This window comes from Phaethon aethereus (genome assembly GCF_964289735.1).
Source record: "Phaethon aethereus genome assembly, chromosome: 30".
Lineage (NCBI taxonomy): Eukaryota > Metazoa > Chordata > Aves > Phaethontiformes > Phaethontidae > Phaethon > Phaethon aethereus.
In genome coordinates this window covers 287,719-300,777 of record NC_138606.1, presented here as the reverse complement: position 1 = coordinate 300,777, position 13,059 = coordinate 287,719, and the positions used below count along the sequence as shown (strand labels likewise).

Below are 13,059 nucleotides of genomic sequence, written 5' to 3'. Positions count from 1 at the left end.
GAAAGCACCAGTAATCCCAGCCTGAAAAGGCAATCATCATAGGGTTGTGCAACAGCCCAGGTTGGAAGGGGCCCACGCAGGTCATCTCGTCCAGCCTTGCGTGGCAAAGGAAGCCTAGAGGTGATGATCTAGCACCCGGCCAGCCGCAGCTTGAAAGCCTCCAGTGAGGGGGCCTCTACCCCGTTCCTTGCGGGGGGATAGTCCTCCTCTCTTGATAAGTAGTGACGCCAAAAAGATTTCCCCCTGATTTTTAAGGATTAGTTGTCATGAATTAGTGGTTTAGGACATGTATATAATCACCAGCAAAGATAGTAGAAAGGAAATGATTTTAATATACATTTAGAAGACGTGCACCTTAACAGATTTCGATGGCAAGGTCCACTCTATCACTTACTCAAGATGGAAAAAGTACCTGTTTCAATATTCTGATTATCCAGTGTCTCCCATCTCCAATCACTGTTTAGATATGCCTCGTTTCCATGCATGACTACAGTAGCAAGGTTGAGGTTTGCCTTGTCTCTTGGTCAGATTTTAACACTTCCTGTATAATCTAGTAATGCATGGTCCCAAAAATTTAGTGTCCAAATCTGAGGGATCATGCTCGTCTCCATTAAGAGGGAAAGCAAGGCTGGGTAGAGAGCATGCTGTCGTTGCTGCCATCAAAGAAGTTTAAGTTTCTCCAGTAAAATAAAAGTTTTGGTGGGAAGGGCTGAACGGGTTACCCCTTTTTATGGTGCAGGAGAAATCCATAAAAGTGACTACAGGGGTCAGGCAATGAGAGAAAATCCAGGTACATGTCTTCTCCAATATCCTAGAGTACCCATTATCTGTGGTAATTCTTTTCGAGATTGGGGCAACTGCAATTGTTCCATTTTACTTAGGGTGGAATTGCTGCCCTACCTGCAATCCACCAAGCAAATAATCCCTTTTCCATCTTTTAGGTGACCTCCGGAGTCCTTCAACTGTTTTTCCACGGCTTCCTAATTATGCCAGTTCTCACGTGCCCATTCTTCTGAGAATATGGGACTTGGACTTATTCCATGCTTTTGCAAGTAATCAGTGATACTACTTGCCATCCGGCCAACTACGCCAATTTGTCGTGAATGAGCGGTTTAGGCCTCTTAAAGGATCATCAACAAATATATTAGGAATCAAATGATTTTAACATAAATTTGGAAAAAGCGCAACTTAACAGAATTTGATGGCGAGGACCACTCTATTACTTATTCAACATGGAAAAAGGATACAAAGAGAAACCAAAGTACAATGAGGCTGGAATGATTTATGCATAGATCGGGAGGAATGATATCCACAGAGTCAGGGAAATAGACTCCAGTTAGTGTGTCAATTTCCTAATAAAGCTTAGCAATGTCACAACTGAAAACTTACTGAGATTCTCTAATTACGCATGCACACACAGACACTGAGGCGCAGAGATAGTGATAGAGACATAGAAAGAGATACAAAGAAAAGAGAGAGCGAACAAGAGAGATACAAAGGTACCTGTTAGAAACTCCCCTCGAGTCCAGTGAAATACTCACGTTGAATGTTTTTGCATTTCTCAGCGGGCAAGGGTTGAGCCTCAAGGAGTAGGGGTTTCAGCCCCGGCCCCGTGCCAGTCTTTGGCAAGAGTCCTCCAAACTTACCATGAACTCTTAGGTTCATGAGCTCAGAGAGGCGTCCCACTCAGAGGTGCTGGTCGCAGCCCGCTGTGGTCCCGGAGAGCTCAAAGGGCCTCACTTGGGACCACTGTTTATAGGGTCGGGAGATGATTGACTTCAGGCATCAGTGAATTTCCATCCTGGCCACAACCCAGACAGGGGATTTCTCAAGTCTCCAGTAGCACTGGTGCCGGTCGTTCCAGGGTTGTCAGGAGCTAATTAGTTAGTCCTGTTCTTCTTCCTCACCCTGGTCAGGCATCTGCCTTCCTGATACAAAAGAACAATGCCATTCTCCGCCTCAACCACCAAACTCTTTGTTCAATGGCCAAGGCTTGCCAGGCAACTGAATTTCTCAGGTTGTATAGTGGCCCAGGTGCAAGGCGAGGTTGCGGGGGGGAATGCACCACCACAATCCACCCCGTGACTAAAGTCAATCCATCCCCTCCTCACAGAGTGGCGGTGTGGTCGCCTCTTGCCTCTGTGCCTATAAGCAGAGTAATATTATAGTCCAATTTTAATTTAAGGGGAGATTTTTGTGTTAGATTAACCTTTGTAAGCAATAAAGATTTCAGTAGATGGGGTTAAACAATGTTATATACGCGAGCGGGTTTTTGCGCTAACATAACTTGGTGTGCCATTCGCCAAGTTATGATGTATAGAACAATGTTTGAAAATAAACATAGTATAACAAGAGTCAATGGAATTACGATGGGATCCGGTTCAGAATTCCGTTGCTGTTGGAGGCCATGCAAATAAAGTGTCCCACCACTGATGTTCCCCTTCTTTCTTCACTCTTTCCAAGACACAGTGTACTGCTGCTGCATCGTAGTGAACAGTGATCAGAGTGTTGTGTCCATTGTTACAGATGCGTTCTAGCAGTTGGCTCAGGTCATCATGTTGTAACCGTTTCTCACCAATGTGAGATTCATCCCAACACGGCTAGGCAGCAAGTCCTGACACGATATATAGTCAGACTGTAGCAACTGATGTGACAGGAGCTGAAAAATTAAAGTCGCATCCCATAATTTTGGTAAAGATGCAAACACAAATATTTGAGTGGCTGCTTGTCTTCACAGTGGTGTCGTCTGCAAATATAGAATCACAAAGGGTTCTTACACAAGCACATCCATTTACAACATACACTAGCACAGTTTTCAGGGGTTTCACTGGCGTGTACTTCGAAATGACAAACATTTTTCCCAGTATCAAGACAAATGTCTTGAGCCTTGATGGCATTACTTTCACAGATAAATCCCTGTTGTTCCCCGACCACACATGCATCAACATCAACAGTTTGCCATTTGTTTCCATTTTGTTGGGCCCATATCCTATGCCCTAACGGATAGAGTACAGTTCCATGATGATTTCCAACGCAATGATTGGGTATATGGTGTATACCAAAGCATTGCGTATTGTCAAAACAAAAGCTGTGGCTTTACTGTCGCTGGAGTCATAGCTGAAATTAATTAGATGCCACCAAGATGGGAATTCCGTTTCAAATTTGGTTTCATTATCCCAGATTACTTTCGAATTTCAGCGGGTAAGGTTCCTCCGTCTCCTTCTCTAATAAATAGCTCCTACTACAGACTCCATCCATTAGTTCTCAGATACAACTCAAGGCAAGAGAGGTGTTGCTCTGAGTGGCTCCAAGGGAATTTATAATTAACTGATGATTGTTTTCTTCCATTTATTCCCAATGAGGTAGAACGATTGATAGGAGCCATTGATTTGCTCCTAATGCCAATAAAGGTGATTGTAAATGGGTGTTCTAATTTGTTTAGGTCATGGGTAGTCACAGTTAAGTTGTTCACTATGACTTCAGCATCTGTGCTATTCAATACTGCCAGTCCTGTTCTGACGATACCAGTCACCTCCCTCCTTGATCATTTTGGAGAGGTGAGGGTTCGTCCACGCAACCATGCAAACCATCCTGTGTAAGATGTATTCATGACTGTTGAGCAGGTAGGTTTAGTTGCGGAGATATCAACCTGCACTGACAGTTCTATTTGTCTGAGAGACCACGACGGGTCGAATAGCTCTTGCTGTTGCCCTATGTTTTTGATTAGGTAGGGACTAGTGCTATAAATGTGAGGAGACAGTTTGATAGGAGGCTGAGTAGGTGAATATGACTGTTCAACATCAGTCGTGAATTGAAGGCCTAGACTGGAGCGAGACTCCGGGTCTGTCCAAAGGCACGTTATGGGTGCTGAATGTGGTGTAGTAAAAGTACACTAGCATGCGTGTTTGAAAGGACAGTCATGCCTGTGTTGTTTTCCCTCAACATAGTTTACGATAATGTGCAAAGTTGATGTCATGCATGTAGCGTGGTTTTCAATTCAGCATCCTATCGAAATGGTGTCTCTTTTGGTTCCCTTTAAAGACGGAATTCGTTGATCTTCCTTTTCATCTTTAATGACCCATTCTTGTCTATGGAAGGTGACACTGTTGTGCAGTACTACTGTCGATAACTTTAGATTAGGGGTAGGGATGTCAAAAAGCATGCATGCATCAGTCCATGGCCACCTCGTCATACATGAATTCCACATTTCGTGCTCAGTTATCATGAAATCAAACAATAGTTCTGCATCACAATTACCCCAGAGGCAGAGTGCAATGACAGGTTGTGTGAAAGTGAAATCGTACCAGCAATCTGGTTCTGGTGTCTTATAACAAGATTTCTCATTGCCTTTTGGTTTAGAAAAATCAGTATAGTATATTTTAATTTTGGTTAGATTTCTCTAGGTCGATTCACGGATTGCACGACACCCTATTTTTCTTTCTTCCCCTGGTGTGGCTTGAAGTGGTAATATTTGAAAAATGTTACTGTTGTTGTGGGAGGTTTCGATATTCTGATTATACAGTGTCTCCCATCTCCAGCATATGTTTAGATATGCCTCGTTTCCATGCATGACTACAGTAGCAAGGTTGAGGTTTGCTTTGTCGGTCAGATTTTAACACTTTCAGTATAATCTAGTAATGCATGGTCTGTATACGGAGGGGTTGAAAGGGGGAATTTTGGTCCGTGGTTGGACACTGGGTAAGAAGTAGATAGCCGAGAAAACCACAGCGGAGGGGTTAAAAGATGGACTTTCGGTCTGTGAGAACACCGCAGTTAGCACAGTGAGAAAACAGATAGCTGGGTGAGAAGTAGGTAACAGGCTGGGTGAAAGAAACCAGATGGTTTCCCACAGAGATAAGAAAGTTGAACAGTACTGGGGGAGGATGTGGAGGGAGGAATCCTTGCAAAATCCTGCTATTGGCTTAAGCATGATTGATACGTGACTGCTGGATTAACAGTACACAAAGTCTACAAACCAATAGACGGGATGGCTATGGTGCGTGCAGCATGCCCGACCAGCGGGCGCATATGCCATAGGCTTCCTATGCTGAGAGTCAGCAACAGAGGCGTGTTTCGGCACTCGCTGGTCACGTGTGTCGAAACCTGCTCCTCTGCAAATGTATAAATACCGGGATTTCCCAAAGAGCAGTGGGCCAGTGGACGGCGAGGCCGCCGTTGCCTCCGTGGGGACGCCCACGTAAAGCTGTCACCTACCGACTGCTGGGCTGAGCGCGCGGTGCCAGATGACACAAAAATGTACAGATGGCCCATCTTCCTCACAGGCCTCGGGTCGGTAAGACAATTGCTTTGCACAACACCCTTAGTGTAACACATGCTTGTAGTTAATAAAACGCTTCCTGCTTTTTCCTTGTAGTCTGTAGATATGTGTCTACCCTTTTCGGGAACCCTCGAAACCACCCTGAAACAATGGTCCCAAAGATTTAGTGCCCAAATCTGAGGGATCATGCCTATCCCCATTAAGAGGTAAAGCAAGGCTGGGGAGAGAGCACGCTGTTGTTGCTGTCATCAAAGTAGATTAAGTTTCTCCTGTAAAAGAAAAGAAGGAAAAAGTTTCGGTGGGGAAGGCCGAACAGGTTACCCCTTTTTATGATGCAGGAGAAATCCATAGAAGTGACTACAGTGGATGGACAATGAGAGAAAATCCAGGTACATGTCTTCTCCAATAGCCCCTGTCCCATGCCAGCCTTCAGCAGCAAGTCCTCCGAACTTATCATGAACTCTTAAGTTCACGAGCTCAGAGAGGCGTCCCACTCAGAGGTGCTGGTCGCAGCCCGCTGTGGTCCCGGAGAGCACAACCCAGACAGGGGATTTCTCAAGTCTCCAGTAGCACTGGTACCGGTTGTTCCAGGGTTGTCAGGACCTAATTAGTTAGTCCTGTTCTTCTTCCTCACCCTGGTCAGGCATCTGCCTTCCTGATACAAAAAAACAATGCCATTCTCCACCTCAGCTCCACAAGAGGGCATGGTATGGTTGAGGGGCGCTCAACCGCCAGACTCTTTGTTCAATGGCCAAGGCTTGCCAGGCAACTGAATTTTTGAGGTTGTAGAGTGGCCCAAGTGCAAGGTGAGGTTGGGGGCAAGGGGCGAATGCACCAGCACACTCATGCACCAGTGGGACACAGACCTCTTGAAAATCACCACACAGGCACTGTGTGAAAATCACCACCAGGTTCAACGGGTGAGTCCATGTGCAGGTACAGCACTGATCCAGACACAAAACTGAGTGTGTCAGCTCATCCCTGGTGCCACACGCACTGTAGCTTTTCCATCGCCTCCTCTCGATGAATGGTTTCCCAGTCTTTTCCATTTCATCCCAGCTCAGACACCTACACACCACCTCAGGGCAGCCTGGGGACTGGCAACAGTAAAGGAACCAGCGGGAACTGCTCTGACCCAGGTTGTGGCCTTGTCCCTGAGGCTGAGCACATGGGCCCAGGGCTGGTGAACGGGGCCATGGTGGGACCTGTGGGCGGTAGAGGTCTCCAGGTACTCCCGCGGCCGATCCATGCTGGGAGATACGGGCTCCTGAACCAGCAACATCCCTGGGCCTGGCTTGGGATTGCTCCTATCCCTATCCCCATCCGCATTTTTATCCCCATCCCCATTCCCATCCCTATCCCGATCCCCAGCCCCATCCACATCCCTATCCCGATCCGAATCCCCATGCCTATCCCTACCCCTACCCCTATCCCTATCCCTATCCCTATCCCCATCCCTATCCTCATCCCCATCCCTGGTCCCCCCTCGCCCCGGCTGCCCCCAGCCCATCTCTCATCCATTTCTCCTCAGGCCCCTCAGCCCCCCTCCCAGTCTGGCTGTGACAGGCCAACACTGACTCCCCTGATTCGCTCAGCCGTGGCCAATGGCGTGGCTGTTGCCGGGCAGCAGGGGCAGGCCGGGCCTCTCCTCACAGAGACGCCCTGCACCCGCTGACCCCCGCAGCCCCTGCTCAGCCAGCTGGGATACTGGGCCTGCGGAGAGAGGGCCTGCGAGAAGGGCCTTTCCCAAAATGTGTGTCTGTCTGGACTCCAGTGTACTGGATTTGCGTGGCAAGGCTTTGGTAGCGCTTGGGAGTTGCAGGGGTGGCTTCTGTGAGAAGTTGCTAGAAGCCTCCCCTGTGTCCGATGGAGCCAGTGCCAGCCAGCTCTAAGATGGACCCACCGCTGGCCAAGGCCAAGCCAGTCAGCAAAGGTGTTAGTGATTCCGTGATAACATATATAATAAGGGGGAAAAAAAAGGCACGCGTCATTTGCAGCTGGAGAGAGGAGTGAGAATATGTGAAAACAACTTTGAAGACGCCAAGGTCAGTGAGGGATAAGGGGGAGAAGGTGCTCCAGGCACCGGAGCAGAGATTCCCCTGCAGCCGGTGGTGAAGACCATGGTGAGGCAGGCTGTCCCTCTGCAGCCCATAGTGGAGCAGATATCCACAGAGCTCACAGGCCCACACCTAAGGACGATCACAATGCAACACCTCCCGACCAGTTTGCAAGAACAACTGATTGACATCAGGGAAGATGGAAACCTCCGGGCCCAACGTCAGCAAAAGCCTCTGCCTATTCCTATTTGGGGCATGGGGCTGCATGACCTCTTGCCATGGGCATGGACGCTGGCTTAGTAGGCACAGCCAACGATGTCCTTCTTCCACGTGGTGGATCTACAGGTCTTGCCTAGGTCTCCTTCTCGGCTACGACAGCCATGAAAGCCGAGGATGCTAAGAAAGTGGACTTAGCGATTCAGAGGCCTGCTGCTGGGCCACTAAGCATTATGCTGAGATTCCACCACCTTATACCACGATTTTTAAAAAAAAAAACACCGAAGCATATTCGAGCCCATTGCTCTTCTCCATGAGAGCAAAGAGGAGTTAGGTAACGCTAACAACCAGTTCTAGGCTAAAAATGAAACACTCCTTCCTGCGTTTCTTCCTCATCCCCCTTTCATTGCTCTCTTTGTGCATGGTTTAGAATGTACTGAGGACACGAAGACAGCAGCACATGTCCAGAACTGACAAATAAATCACATCTGCTGGGGCGGCCTGCTCAACCATTTTTTTTTCTTGTGGGGATTCGTGATCAAAAATGTTTGCAGACCACAGCTCCACATCAGCCGCATGATGCAGCAGCACCTATGACAGGCACCAGGAGCCCGTATGACATCACAGTGCGTCTCTGTGACGAACCAAGGCGTCTCCCCAAGGCCACCCGGCAGCTGGCACCACAACCTCTCTTGACCGATCGCTGCCTGCCCTCACCCTCGCCGCACTCTGCGACCGAGAGCTGCAGCAGCCGACAAGCTCATCCGCCCTCGGTCCGATGGCCAAGGCCGAGAAAGGTGAAGCGTTGCTGCTCCTCCCGGGGGGGCTTCACTCCGGGCCTCTCTCAGGGAAGCCCCTCAGCAAATCTCCTGCTCTTGCCGTAGGCTTTGGAGCTGCCTCCAACATGGATGGAGCCTGGGTGGGCACCTGGAGACCTCATCGCCCACGCGGCCTCATCACGGCCCAGTTCACAAGCCCGGGACCCAAGTACTCAATCCCCGGGACAACAGGTAAAACCACCGTCACGAGGGGGCACGGGAGGGGGGCACCACATCCACTGCCTCCAGGGGACAAGCAGCCACAGCGCCGTCCCCGTTTGCTCCACGCCTCCATGCTCTCAGCTGCAGCAAGGACACAGGCCTGCCAGAGGAAGGCTCACGCTGCTCATGGAAAAGCCCCAGAAAAGAGCTGCCTGACTCTGCTGAGTGCAGAGGTGGCCTTAGGCGCACCCTAAGCCCTGGGTGTGCAACCGCCGCTGCCACACACAGGCTCTGCACTTTGCCTGTTCAACGTTCAGGACAAGCGCACCACCCCGCCCCCCGCCTCGAGTTTGGAAACGTCCCTCCTCGGCTCTGCTGGGGATAAGCCGGGATTCGTCTTGCTATTTAGCATCCCGGGAGGTCGCTCTGCAGACAGCTACAGGCAGGACTCACTGGCTACTTCCCTCGCATGCGACACTGCGCAAAGGCACGCGCAGGACGAAGCTCGTCTTGTATCTTCGCTGTGAACTTGTTGCTCCCACCTCCTCCTCCTCTTTCCTCCTCCTCCCTCGCCTACATCTTTGGCCTCTCCTCCCCCCTCCATTACTTCTTCTGCTCCAGAAAAGCAAACTCACAGAAGCGATCTTTACCTTTGCACTAATTTAGTTCCGCAGCTCTTTGGGGGGTTAATACATCATGACAAGAGCGTTTGGGGCAGAGTCTGATTAATTGCACAGCGCCTACACTGTTGTTGCTGGACGTCATTGGACTTTTTGTCTGGTTTTCAGGCCTTTGTTTTTTTTTTTTACTGCTTTCCTTACAAGAGCTCCGCTGGCTGGAGGTCCACTTTCTTTTCAAGATTAGTTAGCAACGTGTTTGCAAAACCGCCTGTGCCTACACATTCACTCTGCTGCGCTACAAGGCACTCTATGACCCGCTGCTATCGCTCCTGGAGGAAACAGTGGAAGGGAATTGCTTGAGGCCAGCAACTCCAGCTACTCCTCTTAGAAACTAGCTTTAAATACGCAGTGGCAAGCAGGTGTCCTGTCACAGGCTTTTCTTCCTAGGCTACCTGGCTCACAGCCCCACCAAAAGCAAAGCCCCTGCGTACACGTTTGCAGGGGCCAAACCTCCCGTCGCAGACAGCTGCTCTCCGGGTCCTCGCTACTACGTCCAGCCCTCCATCACCAGGAACGGGAAGTACGTGGCTCCAGCACAGCACATCTGCGGACTTCCCAAGATAAAGACCGAGATCACCCCTGGACCAAGTGAGTACCGTTTCGGCCAGCCCTTCCTTCGGGCAAGACGAGCACGCACGCCTTCCTCTTGCCCTGTGCTACAACGCCATCAGCTCACGCCCTGAAAGGGCTTCAGAGGTTTCCAGGCAGAAAACAAACGAGGCTGAGCACCTCCTCCCGACCTTCCCTTTTTGGCCCGAGGACAGGAGCCCCGTTTCACTGCTTCTCTCTGCTCCTCCTCTGCCCTAGGCGACTACTCCACCGACAAGGCCAACAAACACCTCTACAAAAGCGCGCCGGCGCAGTCCATGGCCTTCCGGCACAAGGCCGTCAAAACTGACCAACCTCCAGGTAAGGGAACCCAGGGCAATGCACTCACTTGCAGCATGCACGTCCTCCAGGGAAAATGTGCTGGACAGCTTTTTCAACAGGCCTCGGGAAAAGTCGACGCCGCAGGAAAGGTTTGCTTGGCGTCCCAGAGCACCAACTTCTCTCATCCCACAGAAGAAACGGCAACTCTGGTTTGGAGATGCCGACACGTGCCAAGTGCAACAGAAGACAGGGACCCTGGGACGAGGGGCAAGACATCCTTCCTGCTCCTCGCAGCAGGCTTGGCACGCTGCTTCTCTCCCACCCAGGCGCTGCTCCTCTCCCCGCAGGACTCACACGCGCTCGCTTCCCATTGCCCTTGCAGGTCCTGGCACCTACACCCTGCCTAGGCTGGTGGGACCCAACACAGCCTACACCCACGCCAGCCCGTGCTACTCCATGAAAGGGAAGAGTAAGCACAATGGCTTTGCTGAAGACCTCTCCAAGGTGAGCTACGCTTCTCTGCCCTCTCACGGCAGCAGCTGAAGCTCAGCTGCTCTCCTCAGGGCAGTAGGGCTCCGCGGCCTGCTGCAGCCTCGTGGAACGCACGCTTCCCTGCAGCAGCAGCAACACCCAAGAAGCCACGGGTCCCCTGGCTCTCCTGCTGCTAACAGCGACACCGACACCTGCAGTCCCTCGCTTTCCAACACTAACCCTCGTGGTTGGGCAAAGCTCACCGGCACGAGTGGGAATCTCCCTTCATCTCTGCGAAACCTGCCTCTTTGCCGGGGAACAGGAGGCGCCCATGTTCCCATCGCTCCACGCCTCTCACGCCACTTCTCTGGCCAGCCAGCTCACCTAGCGCAGCCCGCCTGGGCACCCGGCAAGAATCAACGCTTGCCGTTTGCATCGAGCCACCTCCCCGCCTCTCTTTACAGACGCCCGGTCCTGCTGCGTTCCCCAAGGTGGAGCTGGACGTCTACAAGAAAAGGGCTCCCATGTACACGATGGGAACCAACAGTCGACTCGGAGCCGACAAAACAGTGAAGCCGGGGCCGGCAGACTACTGCCTGGGAAAGGTAAGGCAGCCTGCCCGCCTCCCCTCCTCTGCTTTGCAACAGCCAGCCCTTAAGCATCTCCCCCTTCCGACGCGGCTTCGGAGAATTCAGGACCACCTTATTGCAGCGACAAACCGCAGGACAGCAGGCCCGCTCCCTTGCCTTGGCCCAAAGCCGAGCAGAGGGAGGCCAAAGAACACATCTCACATCGCCTCCCCACTAGCTCAGCCATCCAGCGCTGATACGCACTCGCACATCACAAGGCCTTCAGCCGGACACACCGCCGCACAAGGGACATGCAGGCCCAAGAGCGGACCCTTCTCATGCACTCGGGGCTCAGCTGGGAGGGCAGGGGCATCTGGCAAAGTCTGGCTGGAGCTACAAGACCTCTGCACTTGGAGCAAGGTCCAGTTCCAGCTCAGCTCCAGCCGCCACCTTGCAAATGTCACTCCGCCTGCGTCAAACATAGGATCTTTTCTTTGAGTGGCCTTCTAAAACCACTCGAGGGATGCATTTTACCCACCCCTAAACTCTTTCTCTTTTGCCTTTCCATTCCTCCCCCAAAAGGGGAGAAATGCCAGCCAGTAACAGCAGCACGCCATTAGAAACGCCCTGATCACACAGGAGGTTTCCAACAAGCCTGCCACCGGGACAGGCGGGGCTTCGCTGAAAGTGCCCAGGCGTGCACGCAGCAGTGCACGACAAACCCCAAATGCACGAACATCAATAGACGGCCTTCACTGAAGACAAGGCTCCCTGAGAATGCGGCACCACCCTCACCGTTTTTCCTTCTCACTTTTCCCCTTCCAGGTGACGCTGATCAAGCCCCAGGCACCTGCGCCCACTTTTGGACTCCGACATTCCCTCTACACAACTCCTCTACTCCCTCCGATAGGAGTCTAATAAAAAAACTTACCCCCAAAGATCTGGTCTGTTCACCTTCCGCTGCAGGGAGAGGGCTGCGCGTGAGTGAGGGCGACTGGCTCTCTCCATTTCATGTCTGTGCCTCAGCCAGAACACTGCAAGATGAGGACGAGGGGAGAGCATTGAGATCGACAGCGTAAGCAAGGCACAGGGCTCTGACAGCACCGTTTCACCTGACCGGAGCTAAACACTGCCCCATGAAAGCAGTCACGCCCCGCCCTACACGCTCTCGCCCCACGGCCGAGCGTCCCGCAGGCACCGCCTTGGCCCCAAGGACACAGCGCAGCTCGGCACCCCCCTTTTCAGTGCACGCGGGTGGCTTGTCTCCAGGGGGTGGCCAGAAACACAGCCGCTCTGCGGGACCTCCTGCCACAGGCGAGTCCCCAAAACACAGACAGTTAAGGAGAAAGCACCAGTAATCCCAGCCTGAAAAGGCAATCATCATAGGATCGTGCAACAGCCCAGGTTGGAAGGGGCCCACGCAGGTCATCTCGTCCAGCCTTGCGTGGCAAAGGAAGCCTAGAGGTGATGATCTAGCACCCGGCCAGCCGCAGTTTGAAAGCCTCCAGTGAGGGGGCCTCTACCCCGTTCCTTGCGGGGGGATAGTCCTCCTCTCTTGATAAGTAGTGACGCCAAAAAGATTTCCCCCTGATTTTTAAGGACTGCTCCAGCAGGGAAGCTTGCCTTTCACATCCGTGTGACCTCCTGCTCTCTGCAGGGGAGATTTGTGGTCTGTGCATTGAAGCCTTTGCTCCAGCCACGCGCTGACGCCGAATGGCGGCAAACATCGCACCGACAGGACACAGGCACCCGCTGGGAAAAGCAGGCAGCGAGAGCCTGGAGGAATGCCAGGAGCAGGAGGAGGAGAGTGCGCAGTCCCACCGGGTCCTACGCTTGGCCAGAGGGGAGCAACTGCAAATGCTGCCTCCAAGTGCGCAGCTGTGCGGCAGTGAGAATCAAAGGGCGGGGCAGCTCTCACAGACCCTCCGAGGCAAGAGC

The 13,059-nt window shown here is 52.0% G+C and overlaps 1 protein-coding gene across 1 annotated transcript; it reads left to right on the top strand.

Moving 5' to 3' along the window:
* Nucleotides 1-8,329: 8,329 nt before the first annotated feature.
* LOC309414612 (ciliary microtubule associated protein 1A-like) lies at nt 8,330-12,039 on the top strand (the record flags this gene model as incomplete). The annotated part of the gene is made up of 7 exons (XM_082011969.1): nt 8,330-8,348; nt 8,436-8,561; nt 9,599-9,799; nt 10,019-10,120; nt 10,464-10,585; nt 11,017-11,157; nt 11,947-12,039. The coding sequence occupies 7 exons, from the start codon at nt 8,330-8,332 to the stop codon at nt 12,037-12,039; spliced, it is 804 nt and encodes a 267-aa protein (XP_081868095.1).
* Nucleotides 12,040-13,059: the final 1,020 nt, after the last annotated feature.